The sequence below is a fragment of the Danio rerio genome, chromosome 19, assembly GCF_052040795.2.
Source record: "Danio rerio strain M-AB ecotype USA chromosome 19, GRCz13ab, whole genome shotgun sequence".
In the NCBI taxonomy this organism is placed as follows: domain Eukaryota; kingdom Metazoa; phylum Chordata; class Actinopteri; order Cypriniformes; family Danionidae; genus Danio; species Danio rerio.
The window spans coordinates 28,669,904-28,697,662 of record NC_141039.2 but is presented as its reverse complement, the minus strand read 5'-3'; the positions used below and the strand labels follow the sequence as shown (position 1 = coordinate 28,697,662).

The window sequence follows — 27,759 nt, the reverse complement described above, 5'->3', positions numbered from 1 at the left end:
AAAAGCTTGACGGTAAAATACAAACGCCGTAATGAATACATTAAAACAAATGCTTGTTTGTTGTAAAAAAAAAAATCATAATAATGACAAATAATACTAATTTGTGCGTCTTATGACTTCCGTGTGCAGCTATGCTGCTGCTGTAGATGGTGCATTCTGGGAAACTTTCAAACTCCTTGATTTTACATGTGGCCTTGAAAAATCTCTGTTTTGAGGGGTATCTAGCCCTTCCCCTTAGCCATAGCCTTAAATATAAAGAGAATTGGGACACCGTTACCCCTTCAGTTAAACACGCAAAACAAGGGGTGGGGGTAAGGGGAAGGGCTAAGCGGTAGAATTGGGATTAGGCCTAAAAGTTTTATTGTGGAAGCGAGGAGGGTGTTCACAATTTACACAACATATCTGTAGATATTCTTGATTTCTCTCAACACAGCAAAAAAAAAGGAAAAGCTTTCAGTCAATAAATGGGAAAAGTAACTTTTTGAAAAAGTAACAAACATTTTGTTTAAAATGAGACAAAAAGTAATGCTTTACATTATTATTTATGTGAGATAAGTAATTTGATTATGTAACTCAAGTTACTTTAATGAACAGGTGTTAAATCCAATTTCTGGAGGGCCGCAGCTCTGCATAGTGTAGCTTTAATTCTAATTAAACACACCTTATCAAGCAATTGAGTCCTTCAGGCTTGTTTAAGATCTACAGGTAAATGTGTTTAAATAGGGTTGGATCTTAACTGTGCAGAGTTGCGGCCCCCCAGGAACTGGATTTAATACATTTGCATTAATGCAGTACACCTCAAAAACTGTTTGTTAGCTTGAAGATAATGACACTATCCATATGCCAAGGATATAACAAACAAATTTATTTACAGTCTTAATTTGTTACAAATTCCAAGCATTTAAAGCCAAAAATGTATTTCTACTGCATGAGGAACAAAATCAAATGCAATCACAGTTTCTGTAAGAGGTAATGAGCAAAACAAAAACACATTTAAATGATGGATTATTTCAGTTTTGATTTTGAGATGCTGTTAGCTCTTGCATAACTTGTGACCGATTGCATCAAGCTAATGTTTGTTTTCTTCTTTTAAATAAGAAATCATTGTGTAATGGAGCTTTCAGAGGACATGCAAGACAAAATGAGTTTTTTGTAAGACTTTCAATAATACCGTTTTCTTGTCAGTTTTTCAAATAAAAGCCTGTGACTGTACATTTGTGGAAGTGTTTACATTTACGATTTAGCGCTTTAGGTGCACAGGAATACCAGTAAAGTGTAATATAAATGCTATAAATAAATGATGCCAATTAAGCATCAACTTGTCAGTTAGTGAGAGTGTTGTTTATACATCACAATAAAGAAGAAAAAAGATTTTCCTTCTTAAATTTTGTTTCATGCTCGAAAAAGAGCATGTGTGACAGATGTTAAGTGCTCACCTTAACAATGTCATTGATGAGAGAATAGCGAAACATCCAGTCCAGCGTGATTCCTTCACTCTCCATCAGATCCTATATTTCACAAACATATCATTTGGATTATGAGGAAAGTCTGTGTGCTGCTGTGTGTAATGTTGCTTGTGCAGCAATAAAATAATTTTAATATATCATTTGACAATGCATCCAAATGATTACAAAAACATTATTTCACATTTTTTACTATATATTTTTTTATTAGATAAACACAGCATTGTTGAGCCTAACTTGTGTTGATACATTAAAAAATATGTTTTTTAATAATGTTGGGTGAATACGAAATTTTTACTTCTTCCCTGACTACAGGTATGTCTTCAGAAAGCATCCTCAATGTTCAGTCTATGCTAACGTAACAAAAAGTTTCATTAACCTGAACCACATGAGCTGGTCTCTGTTTCTCAAACTCATAACTCTGCACTCCATAAAACATTTATTGCATATAAACATATATTTATATTCACCAAACACTTTATAAGATACACCTGTTCAACTGCTCGTTAAACAAATGTTTATTTAAACAATGGCAGCAACTTGGCATTCAAACGTAAAAAGGTCATCTGTTGAACTTTAAACCAAGCATCAAAATGAGAAAAGAAGGAGATTTAAGTGTCAGAAGGCTGATTGAGTATTTTAGAAATGGCTGATATACTGGGATTTTAAAACTATCTCTAGAGTTTATAGAGGAAAAACCCAAGGAACTTATATTCTGTAAGAAAATTGCATTGTTGATGCCAGAGGTCAGAGGAGAATGGGCAGACTGTTTGAACTAACAGAAAGGCAGTTCAAACTGTAAACTCAACTCATTTTAACCACTTGTTAAAATTGAGGGCTGCTGAAGAGCATCATTGAATTCACAAACTGTCAAACTTTGTGGTAAATAAGCTACTGCAGAAAAAGAGCTAATGTTTCCATCCACCTACTTTTATGCTCATTTTGGATTATCACATTAACAAATGCTTAATGGAAACAAAAAAAATATGCGCATACATTTTAAATATCTGCCTAAAAACTAAGCGCACAAATGAGAAGAATAAACATTTTACACAATAAGAAAAAAATTGCATAAACTTTGATGGAAACACTTTTGCAGCATTAATTCCAATATGCACACTAAAAAAGCCCTGTGATTGTGATGAGATCATGTGATGATAAAAATGGGTGCGATGGCAAGCATTACATAATAAACCAGTCGATCGACCACATTGTAAAATATATGAAATGTTGTTTTGGGCTTTCTATGCCTTAACCCAGGGTTTTTTAAAGTCTAAGACAGTGGGCCTCCCTTTTGACACAACTTATCCATTGGCGCCCCCCTCCTCCCAAATACGCACGCACGCACGCACGCACGCACGCACGCACGCACGCACGCACGCACGCACGCACGCACGCACGCACGCACACACACACACACACACACACACACACACACACACACACATATATATATATATATATTAGGGATGTAACGATATTGTAAATACCGTCATACCGCAATATAAATTTTTTTCGATATTACCGAAGTCGCATGACTCTGTAAAACTATAGGTCGTCTGAGAAAATTTGCTCAGGCGAATGAAGCGAACGGGAGGTAGCGAAAACTACAATTCCCATCAGCCCATGCTTGACCATCATCCCTTGCGGTCTGTTGTCGCTACAGATCCAGTAATGCGGAAATGGAGTGTGCTGCTAGAAGCGGGGATGAAAAAGTGCTGGAAAACTCTAAAGCGGGTGTTGTCGCCGCGCGCGTACTGAATAGCGGTGCTGTCGCGCGAGTTCTTATCAGCTGTGTTGTCGCGCGCGTACTGAATAGCGGTGTTGTCGCGCGAGTTCTTATCAGCTGTGATGTCGCGCACGTACTGAATAGCGGTGTTGTCAGCACACTGTTCAGATTGATGCAGACATGAGACCTCTATCTTACTCATGGTTTGTCCTCTCAAGTGGGGGAAAGACAATGCACAACGTTACCCACTGCGGTCAACCTGGGCCAAGTCATATCTCTCTTGTCCCAGAAACCTCAGTCCTAAATGAGAGGTTTTTTTCTGTTGCAGGGGACATTGTAAATGCCCAGAGATACCAGCTTTTACCAGATTATATTTATATGATAAATTTCCTTTAAACCCATCTCTATCTAAGTGAGTGAGTGATTAAATGTTGAATGTGATGAGTTTTCAACAATACTAAATTGAAACTTTATTTTTTTTACATGGTTTAATATTTTTTTGTTATTAAAATTCAAGTTCCTGTTTCAAAGCTTACAGATAGATGGCTAATTTGTATGTCATTGACACTTTTGGCACTTTTTTGGAGTATTTTCATAAGTTTTGTTTTTTCCTGTAAATGATTCAATAAATACCGTACCGTGACATTCATTCCGAGGTATTACCGTACCGTGAAATTCTGATACCGTTACATCCCTAATATATATATATATATATATATATATATATATATATATATATATATATATATATATATATATATATATACAGTATATATAAAGACACAGACAGATGCCAGACTGTTAACTCACTTTTATCATCATTTGCATGAAAGTGCAATTATTTACAGAGTAATAACAAGTATTTTAATATAACGTTTTTAAAACTAGGATGATGGTTCAATATGAATAGAACAGTTCCAAGAACTGTCCATCCCAGTCAAAACAGTGGAAGTTTAGCGGGTCTCATGCTGTCATTAGCCAAAATATATTTTGACAAACCACACATAAAGGTCGTGGTTGATCAGCTGGTCCTGTCCACGTAAATCATAAACTCAAATACTGATCATCATATCGTTGTCTTTTGGGTTTAAGCCCTGAACTTGAAGGCTTTTGTGGCGAGGGGGCGTGGCCGAGCGCGTAAGTGGATACACCTGCGGTGCGCACCTGCCTCAGATCCCACGGAAGGAGCTCTGGATCATAAAAGGAGGAACAAGGGCAGAGGAAGCCGAGAGAGGACCGGACCCGGACATATTTTACTTTTGCTTTCAGTTTGACGGCAGTCTCCGTGAGGATCTGCCGTCCGTTTGTTTTGGTTTAGACGGAGCTGCCATCACTGTCATTAATAAATCACTTTAAAACTGCTTCGGTTCTCCGCCTCCTTCCCGGCGGCCAAAGGGCCGTGAACTTCATTACAGCTTTGAATCGGGGTGGGTCTCAAAAACCAACCCATTGTATTAGCAGGCATATAATAAACGTTTAAATATAATAAAAAATACATATAATAATTAAACTTAACAATTATATTTTTATTATATTATATTTTTTCCCGCGCCTCCCCTGACATGCTCTGGCGCCCACCAGGGGAGGCGCGCCTCACACTTTGAAAACCCCTGTTGTAAGGTATGCATTATATGCAATTTACATTTGAGTTTAATGGGCTATATGCACACAGACATTTATTTTCAGCCAGCCAGCCTCATCGCTCCCGGTGAACTTTATTACCAATATAAAATCACCACGTTTAAGGTCTGAAGTCTTTAAAAATCGGTGATCTTCACTGCCTGATAGATATACATTAACAATATGAAGAAGAACTGCATTAAATTCCATTTCCCCCACCATGTTTTAAAATATGACAGTTTATTTTACCCGAGTATTTTTAGTCGAGTTTCTGTGCTCGCCTGCTGATCCTGATGTCGCTAGTGGTTATACAGTCTTTCATCTCATTTTACGCTTGAACAACTAAATGAATGCTTAAGTCTATTTAACTGAATGTATTATAATTACATTACAACATAGATGCTGTAAAAGAAATCCTATGAAATTGAAAAGAGTCACATTAAGCTTTCACCGGAAGTCATTTCATTGGTTAAAAAACACTAATTGTGCATATACCCCATTGTGTATTTATTGTTGTGTTTTTTTATGGGGTAGGGGGGTGTTAAGTATTTAAGGTAACATAAATGGTTAAAAATTTTTTTTATTTTTGTTCAATTGACAAAAAAAACAACGTACAGCTTTTTTTTTTTTTTACAGTTGAGTGCTGTGATCCATCATTATTGTATTTGAGCAAATAAACACAATTCAAATTAGTCAGTTCAATCTCTTTCAGTATCTCTTTCTATTCTTTGGTTAAAACAACTCTATACATAATCAAATTCCATAACCAAACATGGCAATATCCAGCTCCCCAGGCGTTTTTATACACAGTTCCTGCTTTTCAATCTAAATAAATTTTTCAAAAAGGGGTTGCTGTGATCCTCTTATTCAAGGCCGAGTGAAAAAGGGCAAAAAAAACTATGCAAAGTTGTCTGGCATCAAACCAGACTGGAGGAACGATCGTCTTTTGTGTGCTCTAACCAAAGTCAGTCATTAGAGTGGTTTAGTATTATTACCTCAAGAACTTGAGTCTTGAGCGTTTGAGCTGCCAAATGAGTGTCACATGTTCATTGCGTGTTGGCATTGTCCTCTGTATAAAGTCATTTGTTACTATATATAAAAAAGACTTGTGTAGCTTTTACCACCACAACAAATTCCGTTTTTCTTTTTGATGTTTGGTGCCAGTTTATTAGAAAGTGACCTTTTTTTTTCTTTGACTCCTTTATGCGATTTTTCATTATACAAAATCTATTTTTCCATGTTTGGATGTAAATTTTATGGGTTATTTTCAGTTGCTCTGTTTTCCCCTACAGTCCAAAGACATAAACTATAAATGAATTGGTGTAAACAAAATTGGGTCTAGTTTATGTGTGAATGAGAGATTGTATGGGTGTTTCCCAGTACTGGGTTGTGTGGAAATTTTAATTTATATAATCAAGTTCCAAATTAACAACAATCTATATATATCTGAAAAGATATATTCTTTGGTTTTTAATTATATATTTTCATTCAAAACTGTAACAGCACAGCTATGACGGACATTAAACCTTTTGTTTCCTGAGTACTGGCTGAGCCAAAGTGAAGCAAATGCTATGGGCAGAGTCTTAACAACAAGTCTTCGGGTGATACTTCCCAATACTTAATTTGATCACTGCATGCTACAATTATGTCGATGAGATTAGGGCTGGGAAAATGCTGTTAACCTTGCTGACCACAGGACTTCATTTACATGCTTTGGTTAGCCATCTTCACCTAGCCACTCCCTTCCTCCTAAAACACTTTATAGACAAGACTCAGTTTAAACTTTTTTACAGACTTGTGATCAGTGCTTAATTTGTACCTTTGAAATCTGATCCGGCACCTCATTTTACAGATCCCCCATCTCAACCGCCCTCCTCCCTCATTCGCTGTTGGCTTTCACTTTTGTCCATGACTCCCCAACCCTCCTCACTTTCGTCCGCGACACCCCCGCCTCGCTCACTTTTGTCCACGACACCCCTCCGCCATCCACCGAACCGACCACCCCCAGCTCTCCATTTTCATGCGCGACACCTATTCAGCCTCAGGTAACATGCTGGATCTGTTACCCCGATCTATTTCGGGTCCTCAAAATTCACAAATTAAGCACTGCTTATGATCATACTTGCAGATTGCAGACCTGTAAGACTTCTTTAGCCTCTTGCAGACTAGTGGACTACTTAAAGAGGCTGTTTGACAGCGGATTAACCAACACTTCTCAATAAAGAAAGTCTTCTGCTTGTTTAGAGTCTCATGGACTGGGTTTTCTCTTATTTATTTATTTATTTATTCATAATTTACTTATTTATTAATATTTATACGATATTTTTATTATTTAACAGTTACAACTGGAGGGCAATCCGCTGTGTAAATCATATGCTGGATAAGTTGGTGGTTTATTCTGCTGTGGCGAGTCTTGATAAATAAGGGACTAAGTTGAAGGAAAATGAATAAATGAATTTATGATTCACTGACCAATAAAAACTATAATTCATTAAATCCCATACACAAATTGTTTCACTTAAGTAATTCATAAATTAATAAAATCAAATATACAATAAAAACTGCAAGAAAAACTGCACCTTAGTGTGCATCGTATTTGTTCTCTCTCTCTTTCTCTTTCTCATAATAAAGACAAACTGATTTGTTAGACAAAAGTGAAAATTTTAAACGGTTTTAAATAATGTTTTACTCGTATCTGTAGATAAAAAAAATAGTAGCTTTTTTGAAACCTTTTATTGCGTCTCTATGTTTCAGTTTCACTTTGATTCGCTTAATGAAGTTGTTTGATCACAATGATCCAGGACAGCGCATGCATCTGATGGGCATTTCAGAAAGTGCATGTGCAGAAAAATGCTTGAAGAATGGGGCGTTTATAATTTTAAGAGCGGCCTACACAGTTTGCTTAAATAATTTTATGTATAGGCATAATACTGCTGTTTGCACTTCTGGCTATATTCTAACTACTTTTTTACTTGTACTCTGCACAACGACAATAAAGCTGAATGTAATCTTCGTTAATATATGTACTGTAAATGCAGTAACTGAGCATTACGGCGTATAAAGCAGTAGTGTGCTCAAATGTTCACCTGTAAGCTTCCTCGAGGGCAGTACTCAGTGAGGATGCAGATGTTTGGTGGGTCGATACAAGCACCGATAAAGCGGGTAAGGTGCTCATTCTGGACATCACGCATCTATAACAGGAAGAAAAAAAAGAGCAGAAGGGAAAGAGAAGAGAGAACAGTATTAGGCGGAGAGGACAAACAGAGAGAGGAGCATGTTTAGCCTCTCTTTTCCATCAGACTCCATCTATTAATATCTCCCAGAACATCATATAAACTTAATTACGATGAAGGCACCTGGCATAAAGCAGTGAACGGAATGGACGCACACTTACATGTTTGAGTTCAAACAGCACTTTCCTGGTGAGCTCGATGCGTTTCTTGTTGACATACTTAATGGCTGTTATGTTTCCCTGGAAAAGAGGCATCAACGCACATTAGTTTCTCCCTGATTGCTGTTGTGGGCTCGGCAAAGCGCCAGAGCACTTTAGAGATGGGTAGAAAAAATATTCATTATTTAAAAGGATAAAAAGTAACATAATGTGTTAATTAAGCATCATCCTAATGAATGGGTAAAATAATGACGTGGACATGAATGGTGCTCGTCCTTAGGGGTTCTTCTTAATTGGAGAGGCGCTGGATCATCTGATGAAGAACTGGCCATTAGCCAGGGCGGCATGATGGTATTATTGGAGATCTAAATATGAGCCATGTTTCCAGGCAGGATGTGCAATTTACTTTAGTCTAAAATACATGCACATAGACTTATTACAGCATATACTGTAGAGTGAACAGGTACAGCAATTAGTACAGTTGGAAGTGGGTGGGGTTTAGAGAATCAGAACTGTGTACAGTATAATTGGTCATAATAAACAGATCCAAATAATAAACCTCTTATGCTGAGTTCAGACTGTGTGATTTTCAAAGTAGTCGTGTCACAGATGATTTTCCACTGCATGACTATTAGGGGTTGCGTTTCATGGTTGCTTTGTTTACACTGGAAGATGGATAGGCGGCATGCGGTTTCACACTACATGATTTACAACTGGAAGAATCGCCAACAACTTTGTCTCCATCCACAAACTACATTTCACAATCAAACACACGTGAGAAGTGACATGGAGTCACATCGTGTATCCTTTGATATTAATTATAATGAGAAAGAAGCCTAGTTTGTCCCCCATTTTTCGGATCCAAATAGACTGAAAAAAAGCACTTTTAACTTTAACCTCCCTCTGGCTTGGAAATACTTATACTAGTGGATGCTGCTCTCTCATAGGCTGCAGGTAATTGGCGATGTTCTTTTCAATCAGAACACATTTCACACAGCATGATTTGAATCAAAGACAAGTCCAGATTAGAGTTGCTCAAAATAATCGATTAACTGTTAACTGAAAGGGTGCATTTTTAACAGATTAATGATTTGCTAAATGATAAAAAATATTATTTTACATATTTTTAAAGTTTGGCAGCATCAGAGGCCCATCACAGTGAACGAGCTATTTGCGTTGAGAGCTATTTGCGCTTTTGTTTTAATACTTTATTTATAAGAATTTTTTTATACATTTGCACAAAACAAAAAACAAAAAAACAAAAAAGTCAAACAGTCAACAACAACAAAACAAAATATATAAACAAATATCCCCAACACTACTTTCCCTTTTGTGGCTTTAACAGAAGATATACATAGCCAACAGTCTGCAAACATAAAGTCCTCAAGATATACGATACACATAAAAAGTGAACAGTTCAGTGTGTGATAAAAGGAAGGTTCTGTATACCTTTATTACAAGCACTGCCATTGTGAAAGGCATTACAAGGTTACAGTGACATGAAAGAGGAATAAGAAAATATAAATAATTAAATTTAAAAAAAAAAGGGGGGGGGGGGGTCTTTTGGGATTATGAGAGAGTTTATATATCCTCCTGCTCTAAAAATTGTAAATGGTCAACGTATGTAAGAAAGGGAGACCAGGTTTTTAAAAAAGTATTTTTTGAACCTCTTAAAGTAAATTAGATTTTTTCAAGCTGAATAAAATACATAACTTCTTTAATCCATCTACTATGTGTTGGGGCCTCAGTTTTTTTTCCAATACAGAAGAATTAAACGCCTTGCCAGTAGCGTGGTAAAAGCAATTACTCTACATATTTCTTTTTTAAGCACAATATTTTCTGGACTGGTTCCAAAAATTGCCAACAGGGGTTCAGGTTCAATAGGAAAACCATACATATCACTAAATGATTGAAAAATATCTTTCCAAAACCTCCCTAGATTTGGGCAGAACCAAAACATGTGGGCAGTTGTGGCTGGTGAAACTGAGCATCTACTGCATGCTGGACTAACAGTAGGATAGATCTTAGACAATTTTAAATTTGTAAAATGTAACCTGTGAAGTATTTTAACTTGAATAAGGGCATGTCTGGTACAGTGTGATGATGAATGTACTTTATTTAAAATACCATCCCATTCTAAGTCTGTGAAGTCTCTGCTCAAGTCGAGCTGCCAGGAGGTTTTAATATGTTCTAGACTTTGAGGATCAATTGTACAAATTAAAGAGTATATATGAGAAATTAGTCCTTTACTTTCGGGTTTTAAGTCTAATAATGCATCAATTACTGAGGCAGCAGGTAATTCAAGAAAAGATTTAAATTTTGACTTAACAAAGCTTCGTATTTGCAGAAATCTAAAAAAAAATTGTTTTTGGGCAGAGAAAAATTATGAGCAAGCTCTTCAAAGGAGCAAAAAATATTATTAATAAATAAATCTTTCAGGCATTTAATCCCCTTCTCCTCCCACAACTGGAATGCAGAGTCTGTACAAGATGGGGCAAATAAGCAGTTAGAGGCAATGGGACCTGCAATTGAGAGAGCCTGAAAGCCAAAATGCTTTCTTAACTGTGACCAAATTTTTAATGTATGTACAACTATTGGATTAAAAGAAGTCATATAATTCTTGAGAGGCACATCTCTTGAATGGTTTACTAACGGCCAAGAATGAATTGCTCGCTGCTTATGCGTCCTGCGTGCCTTGTGTTTTTGCCATTGTGCGCTGTGTGCTCGCAGTTGAAATAAAAGTCAATCCTGAACAGTTAACAACAAAATTGTTATATGCTATAGTAGCCTATACTTTACAAAAAGTCAACATATGAGCCTCGTCATTGTCTTTCATCACAAGCAGCAATGCACATGAACCGCAAGTAAAGAGGAAATAAAAGCAATCAGATGCTCAAGACATAACCTTTAATCTTTAATGAATTAAAAATGTTGACAGAGGCTTGATATATTGAATTAAAGCAGATCATTAATTAAATGCATAGGCCAATTTTCCATGAAGTGATCGGAACATGATGGGGATAAAATGTTGATTATTAGTGAGTTAGTGAGTTCATTCAGTGTTTTCGTTTTGTGATCTAAATTAGTAATTTAAGTGAAAAATATCTCGGGCAGGATTATTTATTTTATTCTTTTTATTTATTTTATTCCTTATATATGCTGTTGGAAACACTGCAGGTGCATGAAGAAGTTCTGTTGTTATGTTCTATAGTTAATTTGTTCGCAAAATAAATCAGCATTTTAAAATGCAATATTTAATGTGTCAGACACAAACAAGACACGCTATATTTTTCAAAAATGAAATAGTTTAATATTAATTTGACCAGTTAACCGTTAATGAGCGGTGGTTGACGGTTGGCAAAATTAACCAAAATGAGCATCCCTAGTCCAGAGATTTAGGATTCTCACGGGTTTCGGCGAATCATGTGATTCTCTCAGATCACGTCTTCGATAGTTCATACTATGAAAACGAGCACCGTTTTGCCTGTGATTTCAGATATTTGTCGACAATTTCTCAAAATCTGTTGGCAACTCAAAATCTGGATTCAAATCATGCAGTCTGAACTCGGTATAAGTTTTAACACTCTTTAGAAACGCTCATATATCTATTTGAAATGGAGGCCTTATTAACTTTCCCACTTTCCTGCTGAAATTGAATATGAAACAGACTTATTTTAATCTCTCACTCACGGTAAATTAAAGGGTAAAGAAGAATGGGGAAGGAATTCTCTCAAGAACAGAAATATTTTTTTCAGATTTTGATTAAAGATTATGATGGCAAAGAAAGAAAACAAAAAAGTTAATTATTTTGTTCACATTAAAAACAAACGTTGTACATTTTGAGTTTTGATGTCAGACTTTAACATACTTTTAAAAGTTGTACTTACTACTTTCACACAATATTTTTTCAATATTTAGGAAATATGTAAACTAGTTTACATGAATTTGAATGCAATTAGCAACATTTTTTTTACCTATAGAATCTTTACCATTTTATTATTCTGTTATTTTTAAAATAGCGTTAAGGTGTACTGATATCTGCAAGAATTTCTGGTAAACTACTTCAAATGTCATTCATGTTGAAACTTGAATGTCATGTAGTTAAATGTATTTGTTTCTATGAGTCAAAGTGCACAGGTTTGATCTGTGCTGCTGGAAAACTAAATCATATTTAAAGGTTATCAGGCTCCTATCATGAGTGCTTTTGAAGAAAAACTCATATCAGGGTCTGCCAAATTATCAGTATCAAACCTCAGAAAGGGCAGAGTAAGTTCAAGAGCAGGTGTGTAATTATATATATTGCTATACAGTAATGCTAATACAGGGTTTCTGTGGGTTTCATCAAATCAAATGTAAGAATTTCTACAGAGAATTATGAATGAAATGTCAGCCTTAAACATAATTAAAAACTATAAGAATATGTAACTATACATAATTAAAAATTAAATGTCAGACTTAGACAAAGTTATAACTATGTATTGACAACAGTCTGTATAGGCCAGTGTCCTCACCAGGTAGCTATAAACACTTTTAAGAAATGTTATTGCAAGAAAGATGATTCAATCAAAGAATTTTCAGTTTTGTAGTCCAAATTGCATGTAAAAACATAAATGTTTGGAAATAAATCTCATACCAAGTCTTCAAGCTTTTAGTGCTGTAATGAACAACAAATGCCAACACAATAATCTGAATATTCTTAAAAGCCCCTCTAAAAAGTTGAAAGAATAAATAATAATTCACTGTATTGAAATGCTGTATTCACTGTGTTGAATTCACTATTGAAGTGCCCACGATATTGATATTGTGCACAGGGCCAGATTAACATAAGGGCTTGGTGAGGCAGAAGCTCCAGGGCCACAGAGGGAGGGGGTCCTTGATTGACTGAATAATTACTTTGCATCATGAAACTGGAAATGCCTCTTTGCATTATGCTTTCGCATATCGATAAAGTGATGCATTACTTTTGGTTTGCTGCTGATTAAAAACAGTGATGCCGCTAAACTGGGGCTCAGAGTAGCTGTAACTCAATTAGAATATTAAATAGCCATATTTAAATCCCCCTTAAAGGTGATCAGATGTCCCATTTTTACTAGAACAGTCCCTTATTTTGGCACTATTGCTAATCAAGCTTGTCGTAAAACAAAAAATGCAATTTAAACAGTATTTGGTCATTGATTAACTTGTGCATGTAATAAAAGAAGCTGGGATAGGCGGAATCATACTGAATGGACTGAATAGATAACTGAAGTGCAGTCTCGGCCGCATGGCGGTTAACAGCTGAATTTAAGTAACTGGCACACGCCAGCGCAATCTTACTATCACATAATAAAACCAAGAAATGTGGGAAAATAAAGCAAATAGCCTAAACAAATGGTTATTGTAATTAAGTTTACGGCCCTTTGGCCGCCGGGAAGAAGGAGGCGGAGAACCGACTCGGTTTTAAATTATTTATTTATAACATGAACGGCTATATTTTCGCGAATCCGTGAGAGGCTGCTGTGTGCACTTTTTCGCATCTCGAATGTCTCTTGTGAGTGCGGTTCACACCCACACCGTTCTCGCGTAAACCCATCAGAGGCCGCTGTCGACTAACTGAATGACTGAATGATTGACTGGGTGATCGACTGACCCACCCTTCTTCTTCCCTAAACCCAACCAATTTTACCGATTGACCTGCCCGCCCGATTACCTAAACCCAACCAACGGTTTACCATCTAGAAAAAGGAAAGCCCTGATTTTTACCATGCTTTCGAGCTTTACCACATTCTCACCCCGTTGTTCACTTGTTCATTTTATTTTTTGGATTCCGTTTTGTCATACCTGATTTCTGAAACTGCTCTTCCCCGTACTCGAACCCTGTCGTTGTGTTCAACTCCTCTCTGCTTCTCAAGTTCGCAGACGTACCCGACTAGCTAACTGGACAAACTGGTTGCAGCGGGAATGCCCTCTACACGAAAGTAAGTGGTCAGCCGGTAAGCGCAAAACGGAACGGCGTCATACCGGCCAGTAGCGTTCGCTTAAAAAAATTAAAGGCAGCCATACGCACTTCCGGCTACATAATTCTTGGTCTCCAAAAATGACCGCTGAATTACGCTTTCAGAATTAGCCTGTATTGACAATTTTTGGATATTAAAACCATGGATTTTATAGATATTCTATCATTAAAGATTTTTATCTCAGCTAAAGTTCTACAGAAACTTTTTTAAAGGTAAAACCCTATTTAAAAATATTCATTATAAAAGCACATTTTTAGAAAGTATTGCAAATGTTTTTTTTTGTGCTGATTTTAGCAACCTGTTTAAATTTTCATGTTATTTTTTTAATTAATTTTGTATTTGAAATAGAAAAATAATATATAATAATCACGTATAAATCAAATGGTGGAAAATTAGACAATATTAGTTAGTAAATTCATAATAATAAAATTAATGACAATAACAACAACAACAACAACAATAATAAAAGCAAAAATATATACTTTTGTGAGGCGATAAAATAAAAATAAAATAAATTGTGTTCTTAATATGGCCCAGATTGTGCATATTCAATAGCATGATGTATTGAATTATTACATTTTTTCCATATGTCTACTCAATGCCAAACCTAAAATACCTTGTAGTAGCCAGTCTTAGCGTAGATCTGGAAGTTTCCATCCATAGTGAGCAGTGACCCATAGTTAGAGCCTCTCTGTGTGCAAAAGATTTTAACAGGACATTAGTTTGCTGACTCATTTGAACTAGGGCTGAGCAAATATTCAAAATTTTGATTTTAGCTACCAACAATTATAAAAAAAACATAAATCGAGATGATAAAAAAAATATTGTATCAGCTCATTGCATTGATTCCTCATTGACAAAAAGGTGTAACTACTGTGTCTTTCATTCAAGGTACATTATTTGGACTAAGTGAAAAATAATGGTTTTGGATTATTTACATGTTTTATTCAATTAGATGTATTTATTTAGTTTAGTACAAACCTGGATTTAATTATGAGTCAAACCAACGTAATTTATTAATTAATCATAGTCTATAAAAACAATATTTTACTATTGGGTCTATGTATTGTTTCACTGGGCAGGATAAATATTTTCATTAATATAAAAAAATCGATATATATTAATATACCAACTAAGTCAAAACAAAAATTTAAGGGGTAATTTATAATTGCAGCCATTTTTTGTCTAAAGTAAGATTATACTTTGATCTAAGGTTGAAAAAGATAGGTTTCTACTTTAGGATAAAAAAAAAAAAAAAAAAAAAAAAAAAAATATATATATATATATATATATATATATATATATATATATATATATATATATATATATAATAAATAAATCAAATAATATTCTATTTATATTTAATATCTCCAGATAAACAATATTTTTACTTTGTGTAAATGTAATTTTTATCTTGACCACAATAAATATTTTTGATTTAGACTATATTTTATAGTTTAATCAAAAGGTAAACAAAAGGTAAATTATTCAATTCAATTCAGGTTTATTTGTATAGCGCTTTTCACAATAATTATTGTTTCATATCATCTTTACAAAAGGAGCACATTACTGCATTACAATCAAATTCGGAAAAGTTAAGGTTATTAATTACCATAGCTTTAAAAGTTACAACTTATTAACTAGTAACTGATAGCTTTTAACAGTTAAAGTTATTATATGTAAACAAAGTTAACCTACTTAGGTGATTTCTATGTGTACATTTTTAATGAAGTGTATTTGTGTAATAGGTTACATTATTCTTTATTATATACTATATTATTATATTATTCCTGTATTTATTATTATATTTAATAAATTAAGTTAAAAAATTATTTAAGAAAAACAATAACATAAAAAACTGTCTGTAACAAATCACTTTTTTAAAAGTTAGTTCAATGTGTTGTTTTTTCTTTTCTTTTTATTTACAATGCTCTGTGTGTGTGTGTGTGTGTGTGTGTGTGTGTGTGTGTGTGTGTGTGTTTGTGTGTGTGTGTGTGTGTGTGTGTGTGTGTGTGTGTGTGTGTCTGTGTGTCTGTGTGTGTGTGTGTACAGTATGTTTGCCCTCACCAGGGATATGGTGAGTTTGCTGCAGGCTCTGCGCAGGACCTTCTCCGTGTTGCTCATCTGGATGTCCTCCCAGTGCACACGCCACAGCTGAGCGGTCAACTCATTCTCCAACTTCAGCTTCCTGATGGCGGACAGAGAAACACGCCGAGAGACAAAGAAATAAGAGCATAAATAAAGTAGAGTACAAAGAAAAAAAAGAGTGTAAAAAGCAGAGGACAGGGACAATGAGAGATGTGACGCAATAGGGGAAAACCCATCAGATAAAAAAGACAAAAGCAAGCCAGAGCAACAACAAGTCCAAACAGAAGAAAGCATGTCATAAACATTAAATAATATATCTTAAACAAACCAATATATGCTGATATGTTACTGTCAGCACTTAAATATATTATATGTTAAGCAATCAACATCTGTAAAACAGCTTTGAAACAACAGATGCCCTTCAGTTTTTTTTATTATTGATGTTTTGGTAATAACATTTACAGGATTATAATAATCTCATGATTAATGCACGCAGACATTCAAAGAATAAATACAGAGCACAGCAAAGTCGATATAACAGTCTGTACTGTACATACACTACCAGTCTTGTCAAATATCCAAGATTTAGGAACAACAAATAATAACTTGAGTTCTAGTCGAACATTTGGTATCAGAAGTGGCTTATATGAAAAGCAAAGGCCTCTTGATTTTGCTTGTTTTACAAAAATAAAATATGATCATGCCTTGATTTTTAATTATGTCATTAGGACAGTAAGATCTGACTTTGCTTAGACAAAAGTCTTGTCACTTAAAATAAATAATGTACAGTATAGAATATAAAGTCATGGTGCAGTGGAAAAAGAATGAATATTGTGCATGACTCCCATGAGCTTGGAGGACTGCATCCATACATCTGTGCAATGACTCTAATAACTTAATATAGTCATCTGGAATAGCAAAGAAAGCCATTAAGAGTTCATCAAGATTCTTTGGAATCATCTTCAATGCCTCCTCCTTCATCTTAACCCAGACATGCTCGATAAGGTTCATCTATGGTGACTGGGCTGGCCAATCCTGGTTCACCTTGACCTTCTTTGCTTCCAGGAGCTTTGATTTGGAGGCTGAAGTATGAGAAGGAGTGTTATCCTGCTGAAGAATTTGCCCTTTCCTGTAGTTTGTTATGTAATGGGCAGCACAAATGTCTTGATACCTCAGGCTGTTGATGTTGCCATTCACTCTGCAGATCTCTCGCACGCCCTGATAATGAATGTAACCCCAAAGCATGATTTGTCATTTACCAAACTTGACTGATTTCTTAAGTCCATGCAGGTTCCAATAGATCTTCTGCAGTATTTGGGATGATTGGGATGCAGTTCAACAGATGATTCATTAGGAAATTACCTTCTTCCACTGATCGATTAGAATTCAAGTTATTGTTTGCTGCTCTTACAACTGGGATCGGCAACAAGATGACAAGACTTTTTAGGTAGTGTAGAAGGACTTTTCTACAACAGCTGTGCTGTTTCTAAAAGACTTAATACAGTAACATTGGTAGAACGATTAATTTACTATTTTTCACACAAGGCCACATTAAACATATCTAGGATACTAGAAATAATGTCATTTTGCTGTGACAGAAGCCTCTTTTGTCAGTGATGTTAATGTGGTGTTCACTTACAGTTTAACTGTACTGTACATGGTCATTTTAAAATGATTTCCTTTTACATTTTAACACAATAAGTCATTTTACAATAACTGTAGAATTGTTTTTACATATTAATATTAATTAATGATCAAATCTGTGGCATAACCTTAAACTTTATGTAAAAAAAAAAAATTATGTTTTTTTTAAATGCACAGTTTACCCCAAAAAGAATATCTCCTAACTATTTACTCAAGTGGTTCTTTCTTCAGTTGAGCACAAAATAAGGACATTTTATAGGAAATGCCATTGATATACACATTAGGAAATACAAATTCTATGTAAGTCAATGCTTTTTTATCATTCTTCAGTATATTCTAAAGTACATTCTTCAGTATGTTTTGTTGAAACAAGTGGAGGTTGAGAACATAAAAACAGAATTTTTATTTTTGGGGTATCCTAGGAATATGAATAATAATTAACAACATATATCAACACAGGAAAGAGCCTATCCAGCATTTTCATAATCTATTTAATGAAACACATTTGGTGTTTTCTATGCAAGGTGTGCACATTGCAACTGGACTTTTTGTCAGTCTGGAAAAGCTTCTGCCAGATCATTTGAAGAATAACCCACTGGATAATTTGGCATTCATCATAACATGACTGCAAAAAAGGAAGGATAAAATTACAGAAGGAGAAGACCATCAAGAGCTAAAGCAGTCTCCAGCCTTAAAGTGAGTGAGAGCTGTTAGAAAAGATGAGATAATTATGTGATTGATATCCCATCTGTGCCTTTGCATTGTAATAATTCACTGTTATCATGTTTACAGGACTTTCACTTCACTTTATATCAGGTTCATGTCCATGAAACTCAAATCTGAAATTTAATTTCAATTTCTTTGGAAAGCACAGCCATTTTACCAACTGAGAATATGAATTGGACTAATGTATAACACCAATGAGTTAGCTTAGAAAACTCTGACACTATATCCCAAATGGACTTAGGAATATGTTTGACACCATATATTATTCTTTTCATACATTTAAATGTGAAATGGAATTTTAAAGTAGCTATATTGTATTTTTACAGTTGCATGCAAGCATTATGAAATATTAGTGCAATTAAAGTGCCCCTATTATGATATTTCAGAGGGTTCGAATTTTATCTTGTAGCTCATTATGGACACTTTCATTTCCTTTAAAGACAGACCTCTCTCTTATGCTGTGATTGTTTTAGAGCCACCAAGATCATTTCTCATTTCAGACTGAGGACCAGGTAACACTGTCACATGAGCTAGATATGCAAACAGCATCTTTCAGCTGGATTAGACAAATTAGTGTCAAATCAGTAGTTTGATGCATGTCAACTGTAATCAAATTATAGAATTTATGTATCATTATTATTATATTATTAGATTAAAGTAAGACATGCAATAGACATGTACCATTATTAATGGTTAAATAAACCATGTGCTGTGCAATTTTGGTCCACTGATAAAAATATTTTTTGCATGAACACATTTCAATGCGTGTATAATGTGCGTTCAATAAGCATTTTATAATGGTCATGTGTGGCATTACAGCTTATTTCATTAACATTCATTAGCAGAAACAAATGTGAACTTAAGCTGTGTTTCAAGGTCAAAAGTAGACATTGTTTATGATTAACCAATAAAACCCTTATACTGTTGGTGCATTCAAGTCATACTGAAGAAACTGTATTAACAATTTGAAGTCATTTGACTTGAACACCTCATATTTATTACTAGTGGGAAATTCTATATTTTCTTTAAGCCTGGAGTTATCGAGTTAATGGCGTGTCAACGGCCATCCTAATGTGAAGTTAATAAAAAAGAATCAAAGCATTTCCATCAGGCTGGCTGTAGTATAACACTAAATAAGGCAAGCATAAGGAAGACAGCTGATTAGCCACATAATAATAATAATAATAATAATAATAATAATAATAAATTCCTTACATTTATACTGTATAGTGCTTTTATGGACCCTCAAAGTGCTTTACACATTGGGGGGAATCTCCTCATCCACCACCAGTGTGCAGCATCCACCAGCCATATTGTGTCAGACAGCCAACCACACACCAGCTGATTGGTGGAGAGGAGATTGGAGATAAAGCCAATTATGATATGGGGATGGTTAGGAAGACAGAGGATAAATGGGAAAACCACTACTCATTTTTAAAAGTTTAACATTTCATCCGAAAAATTGACATCTCATACTACTCACTGAGCAGTATAGAGTTCAGATCAATATACTGCGGCATTAGAACCCAAATGTTAGGTTGAGCACCCCCTGCTGGTCTCACTTATACCACTTCTGCAGCAACCTTGTTTTCCCATGTGGTCTCCCATCCAGGTTTTGACCGGGCAGATCCCTGCTTAGCTTCAGTGGGCGACTTGAGTGAGCTAGCTCTAACATGGGGGTAAAAATGGGATCACCATGTCAGAGTTTATTTGGCAAATTTGTTTCTGTCTCCCATTATTTAAATTTTTTGCACAAATAAAAAAAAAAACAGCTTGTGAACATAAAAGCTTTTCTTTTGCAAATTAAAGAATTTTGAATTGAAATTTTCATTTTCATGACTTGAAAGATTTATTTTTGGCCTTTTTGCCTTTACTAGATAGGACAGTATTGAGACAGGAATATAATGAGTAGGGAAATGTTCTCAAGCAGGGATTCGAACTTGGGACGCCCTGTCGTGCTACTGCACCATATGTCAGCGCGCTCACCAGGCTATTGCCCTGACAGTTTACTAATTTTTTAAGTCAACTAATCACTCTTTACTATGTGGCAGAATTGATGGAAGATTTATTTACAAAAATCAAGCTTGTTGTAATTACATGATTTACATATTTTTATATGTTTATCTTAAAGTGTCTTCTTAAATTCTTTTAAAAATGAAAAGATTATGATGAAAGATTACACCTAATGACATTTTCTAGCAAATTCTTTGCTTTTTATTTTCTACAAGCAATTTTACAAACCCTGCTGTAATTCTTGGCTTATTAAAAAGTCTTGTGCTGACATAAGTGACTTGAATGCACATAAATAAGGGCTTGTAAGTATAAACTTTAAGCAAATGTATTACAAACCTATGCAGATTTGTACAATAACTAAAACTAGATTCTATGATGAATCCTTTTAGGCAGTTTAGAACTGGTTCTCTCAGTCATATTTTAAACTAATAGTAATAAGTAATGTAAGTTTATGTATTTACTAACATGAACTAAGTATGAACAATCTTTTACGGCATTTATTAAAATTCAACATTTACTAATGCGTAAAAAACAACGTTTGTTATTAGTTAATGCAATCTGCTTTAAAGAAAGAAGAACTAACAATGAGCACCTTTAATTTCATTACCTAACTTTTGTAGACACATAAATACTGTAATAAATGTTTTGTTTGTGGATGTTCATGTTGGTAATTACATTAAATTTAAATAACAAACAATTATTTTGAAGTTTTACAATTCTTTAATCTAGAATAGGGGTTCCCAAACTTTTGAGCCTGTGACCCTCAAAATAACAATTTCATTGACTCGCAGGCCCCCACTATCCTCAGAGGTGGTTAAAAACGTACAAATGTTGCACACAATGCACACACACCAATAGGCCCACATAAACACAAGCATATTAACAAAACAAACAAGTGCAACAGTCTAACAATCATTTCATTGTTTTTTATCATTTATTAATTTGTTTAATTGAATATTAACCTCATCTAATGGGACTGGTGGGCACAAAGTTTATTGCACAAGTCTATTTTTGGTTTAATTTTGGAGATCGCCACTTGGAGATCATCCTCTGTGTTCAGTCACACATGACTTTTCTTTTATTCTTAAAAAAAATGTTTACTTTTATTGTATGTGAGTGCTGTAAAGGTGTCAAATTTTACCATGGTGCTGTAAAATCATTCTGCTGAAACTAATGCTACTAATATTAAATATCACAATTAATAATATTACCACCCCAGGGGTCACAATCAAAATCAAAAGGCTGATAGCTTTTTATTTGCATGTTGTTTTTTTGAATATTAATACTATTTTAATCTTCTGTAGGTCATGGATGAAATAGAAGACAATAGCTCCACTTTTTTGTCTTCTTTGATGTTTGAAATTTTGCAGACCTTTTAGGTTTACAAACAGACTAAAAGTGCTTTCACACCTAGACTTTAGTTTCGAAGAGTTTAGTCTCGTTTACCCAGTTAGCGCAGTTCGTTTGGCATATGTGAATCCAGCAATCGCGCTCGGATCCACGCTAAAACACTCGGTCCGAGGTTGCCTGAATGAGGTGGTCTTGGCTCGATTGAAACGAACTCTAGAGCGGATTGATTGTAAGTAAGCAATGCAATCCGAGCCCGGCTATATGACAGTGTTTTATGGATATGTAGACCGGGAGGTCATTCCAGAAATCCCAAGTCACCCGGAAGTTCCGGGAGTCTCCCGCAAATGCACAGAGACTCCCGGATGCCCGCAAACGAGTAACAATCTCCCGGTAATCGCACGTTTCCCTCTCTGCCTTCAACTACGTCGCGTCCAACCCCTCCCCCTGAGCGGGACTCTGTACAATAAACTGTGAAACTCTGACCAATGTGAGAGAGTTTACTCACACGTGAATTGTTTTAGCTATTTTGGTCTGTTTAGAAACTTTGCCGTGTGAAAGCGAACCGCTTGTGACAATTTGACAATGTAACAATGTGACAATTTTAATCCCTGTTTCGGAACAAATGAATCAATTCACAGATGTGAAAGCACCCTAATATTCAAAAAAGCATAACAGAGGCACTTTAAATGAAGAAAAGTTCTGGTTATAGTATGTGCTTGAATAGACATGTCAATCTAATCTAATCTACAGGATAATTAGAGAACAACTTGTAATAAAGCACAACCATCACTGGTTGAAATCCTCTGCATGAACTTTACAGAAATCATATGCAGTTCATTGTGATTGGACACATGGTCACATATAAGTGACGACGCCACGTGGTCTGAGTTGCTATTTCTGTCTCTGTCGTGGTCTGGCAGTAAGTTCCCTAATTAAACATCAGATAGAGGAGAAAGACAGAAAGAAAGACAGACAGAGAGATATAATATCAGACCCAGACCTCAGCATACGAACACCTGATATCTAGTGTTACACCATATCTAGAGTGCAAGTCAATAACATAACAAAACAGGACTCGAAAAACCTTTATTAAAGCACTCTTGTTTTGTCATGTCACAATGCTCTCTTTGTAATATAGACAATGTTTATCAGAAAGGTTTTTTCATGTACTGACCTGTATATGAAGACTGTGACTGTAACGATGATGATAAAGATGAAGCACACCACTATGGAGATCATCTGGTGCATGGTGACTGTCTCTGAGGAACAAAAGTCAGAACATAAGCTACAAGTATTTGTATTTCATTACCTTTCACAAAGACACCAGAAAGGTGATCTGACCTGCCAAAATGTTTTCATACATAGGATTCTAGTCCACATATACTGGACAGTAAGGGCAAATGAATTATTCTAAAGCCTGATTTATACTTTAGCGTTGAGTGTTCATAGTTGATGCCATAGCTGATGCCATTGTGAGCATTTATACTTCTGCTTTGTGTCTGTGTTAATCTGGTATTAATGCTTTCAAAACTCTAGCAGGCAGTGGGGTTTCTGTGTTCCACTATGTTGAGTTTGTTTGCAGATGATTTGGGTTTATGCTGGAAATGCATGCGATGCTGCGGTAGAAGTAGAAGCTGACACAAAATCACATTCATTCAAGGAAGAAATATCAGTAAAACCACATGTCTGCACTGCTCCAAAAATCCATACTCACAAAGACCTGTAAATGTGCTGCATGGGCCCGAAACAGACATGAGAAATTCCTTAAATGTACCTGACTCGGTACGGATGGCAGTCTCTCCATAATATCAGAAGCTGAAAACTGTTATGGAGTAGACCCTTTTCACAATTTGACAATCACTTACTTAGTATGATATAATCTAGTGGCTAAATCAAACTTTCTTTATGTATGAGCAATCATGAGGCGGCCTAATATTACTTAAAGTAAATTAGTTTACAGTTATATCCTCTATCTAATAACCAGAACTGGTGAGGATGTGTCCGTGAGCAAATGTAATTGGCCAGCATACTGCCTCTAAGTGACTTTGGATAAACGATGAACCATCAACTGAAAATAAGGATTTTTTAGGTTAATCGATCTAAATTAGACCTAATCATAACCTATGAGATGATCAGTTTTAATTGTATGAATCTAAATTTAAATTATTATTATTTAAATTATTATTATGGATTATATGTCAGATTAAATTCGGAGCTTTTCACATGCTAAAAAGGCTTATGCACATTTAACCTTCACTCATGCTGTTAGTTCCACCATAGGAGTAATAGATGGGCCCTTACACTCGACACTGAAATAAACCAAACCACACCCAATAGGCACATATTGACAGCAAACTACTATTAAAAGGTATGATTAAGTTCAGAATGTTTTTTTTTTTTGGACAAACGTTCGAGGTTACTAAAGTAACCCTTCGTTCCCCGAGGAGGGGAACGGAAGCACTATAAGTGGATTTGATTGTAAAATCCACGCATTGGGAGGTTCGGTTCAGAAGCTACTCGTCTGAAAGAGTATTGAACGGGCCAATTAAGAATGAATTGGCAGCGCAAGCCTGCGCAGGTGAGCGGCATAAGCAATCAACTGAGTATATAAGCTCACCTGGCGCAGCAGACGCTATCCTTTTTAAGCTGAAGAGACTTTCAACAGCTAAGGGACAGTCATTATGGCGACGGAGTATAGTGCTTCCGTTCCCCTCCTCGGGGAACGAAGGGTTACTTTAGTAACCTCGAACGTTCCCCTTCGGGGGGAACTTCAGCACTATAAGTGGATTTGATTGTAAAATCCACGCATTGGGAGCCCATTGAAAGCGCCACAATGACTGCACCTTACCAACACCCCCGATGAGGAGATAGTCAAGCAAGCGTGACGCACCCACATCATGGGGGGCGCGGTCCTCCAACGTGTCCCTGGCCCTAATTTATCCTACTTCAACAGAAGTTTTACGGATTTATATATATTTTTTGGGAAGTCGTGAGCATCTAGATAATTCTAGGAAAATACGACAGTACGTTGGGAAGCGTGCAATCCCGATAGGGAGGACGCTGCGGAGGCCATCCGTTACCCAAGGGGGGATAGATGGCAGAATTTACATATGGACTAGCCCTAAAAGGGGGAGTACGCATAGCAAAAGAGTGGTTAGCGGGGAGGGAAGACACGGGTCCGCCCAGGGGGGGGGGGACTTAACCGTGGCTGAATAAGCATATGGGATCGCCTAGTGGGGACCACGCATAGCAGGCACCTTTACCCAAAACGCGGGCTGACCAGCGGGCAGACCTACAACGTAGTGGGCCAGCAAGTGACTCCTCCGCTGAGTCAGTGCTGGGGGCCACGGAGGAATCTGCAGGGCTCACCTGACGGGGAACTTTACTGACAGATAAAAAGGCGCACGTATCTCCGTGTTAGGGAAAATGGCGCAGCAAGCGTGTTTCAACACCCTACCGAATTGTTTCCTCAATCACCAAGGGTTACCTAATACCCTTGAGGAAACCGGCTCCACTCGCAGATTGTAAAACCTTGCAAATGTGTTGGGTGTCACCCAGCCCGCAGCTCTACAGATGTCTGTTAGAGGGGCGCCGCGTGCGCGCGCTCGAGAGGATGCGAAGCTCCGAGTGGAGTGCGCACGCGCTCTCGGGGGACGCGGCTCATCTCGGCTCTGATAGTGAAAGAAAGGCATCCACAATCTAGTGGGAACTTATTTCGGTACGGCACTTCCCTGCTGCCGACCGCTATAACAGACGAAGAGCTGCTCAGATGATCTAAACTCTGAGTGCGGTCCGGATAATACGCAAAACGCGAACTGGACAATAAATAAGGGCTGGGTCTGCCTCCTCCGAGGGCAGCGCTTGCAGGCTCACTACCTCGTATTAAAACGGAGTGGTAGGAACCTTGGGCACATATCGCGGGCGGGGTCTCATACGTGAGAGAAGCCAGCCCAATTACAGGCACGAGTCACTGACCGAAAAATGCCTCCGGGTCCCCGACCCTCTAATCGATATCAACGCGACCAGCAGAGCTGTCTTCAGGGACAGAAAATACTGAGTCGAGGATCGAAGGGATCTGACGCGGCTTGTGTAGCGAGGGCGAGATCCTAAGAGGGCATGAGAGGGGGCGGGGTGGATTAATTCGCTTAACGCCCCTGAGGAACCGGATGATGAGGTTATGCGTTCCCACGGTGCTGCCAGCCACCGCGTTATGAGAGCGGAGATGGCAGCCACGTAACCTTGAGTGTGGAGGGCGACAGCCTGCTCTCCAACTTCTCTCGGCGTAAAGAAAGCACAACGCTGATCTGGCAAATTACGGGGGTCTTCTCAGCGAGAGACACACCATTCAGTGAATAGACTCCACGTCAGGGCATAGGCGCGCTCGGGGAGGGGGCTCTAGCCCGAGTGACGGTATTAGCCACCGCAATCGGAGGTTACCTAAGTCTTCCTCGCGTCTATAAATCTCTTCAAAGATCGGCGAGGGTGCCAGGTGGTGCCCTGTCCCTGAGAGAGTAGGTGCTCTCTCGAAGGGACTGCCAGGGGAGGGCTATCGCGAGGGAGAGCTCTGACATCCAGGTCCGGTTGAGCCAGAGGGGCGCAACCAGCAACCTGTTTCTCGTCCTCCCTGACCTTGCCCAGTAACTGCGCGAGCAGGCTCACTGGGGGAAACGCGTATTTGCGCGTGCCCCGAGGCCAGCTGTAAGCCAGTGCATCCATGCCGAGAGCACTCGGTCAGGGAAAGAACAACTGGCAATGAGCGATCTCGGGGGAAGCAACAGATCGATCTGGGCTTCACCGAATCGCGCCCATATCAGCTGAACAGACTCGGGGTGGAGTCTCCATTCTCCAGGACGCAAGGCTGCCGTGAGAGCGCATCGGCTGCACGGTTGAGCTTGCTTGAATATGAATGGCGTGCAGCGATTTCAGCCGCAGATGACTCCAGAGGAGCAGACGGCGAGCGAGCTGAGACATGCGGCGAGAGCGCATACCCCCTATACGGCTGATATACGCCACCGCCGCCGTACTGTCCGTCCTGACCAGCACGTGTTGCCGCTCCAGCACCGGAAAAAAACGGTGGAGAGCGAGGAACACTGCCAACAGCTCCAGGCGATATGCCAATGCAACTGGGTACCTTTCCACAGGTCCGCAGCCGCATGCCCGCAACGCACAGCCCCCCAGCCCGTGTTGGAAGTGTCTGCTGAAACGACAACAAGACTGGACGCCTGTTCTAGAGACACCCAGGCCTGTAGGAACGAGGGGTCGCTCCAAGGGCTGAGGGCGCGGCGACACAGCGCAGTAACAGAGACTCGGTGTGCGCGCGCATGCCATGCGCGTCTGGGGACTCGATCGTGAAGCCAGTGCTGAAGTGGTCTCATATAGAATAATCCGAGCGGCATGAAGCGGCTGCGGATGCCATATGCCCCAGGAGCCTCTGAAATAGTTTCAGTGGGACCACTATTTTACTGTCGAGCTCTCTCAGACAGTACAGCATCAGCTGAGCGCGCTCTCCGGAGAGGCGCGCTGCCATGGTGACCGAGTCCAGCTCCAGCCTGAGAGAAGAGATCCTCTGCACGGGGGCGAGTTTGCTCTTTTCTCGGTTGACCTGAAACCCCCACAGGTGGAAGTGCCAGAGCACTTTGTCTCTGTGCATAATCAACTGCTCCGAGAGAGGGCAAAAATCAGCCAGTCGTAAAGAAATTGAGTATGCAGATGCCCGCGAGCCGAAGGGGCGCTGAGGCA

At 37.7% G+C, this 27,759-nt stretch overlaps 1 protein-coding gene across 6 annotated transcripts in view; it reads right to left on the bottom strand.

Annotated features, from left to right (window-relative positions):
* The window catches only part of npr1a (natriuretic peptide receptor 1a), a 238,772-nt gene that overhangs the window by 33,066 nt on the left and 177,947 nt on the right, over positions 1–27,759 (bottom strand). For all 6 annotated transcript variants that reach the window (XR_015516012.1, XM_087294615.1, XM_087294617.1 and 3 more), the window contains 6 exons: positions 23,195–23,279; positions 16,267–16,387; positions 14,816–14,890; positions 8,207–8,284; positions 7,899–8,003; positions 1,437–1,508 (listed from right to left, as the gene is read on the bottom strand). Coding sequence is in view for 5 of the 6 variants with exons in the window: in XM_087294615.1 (XP_087150741.1) it covers positions 1,437–1,508; positions 7,899–8,003; positions 8,207–8,284; positions 14,816–14,890; positions 16,267–16,387; positions 23,195–23,279 (536 nt within the window). In the remaining variant the exon portion in view is untranslated. The remainder of the gene's footprint in view (positions 1–1,436; positions 1,509–7,898; positions 8,004–8,206; positions 8,285–14,815; positions 14,891–16,266; positions 16,388–23,194; positions 23,280–27,759) is intronic.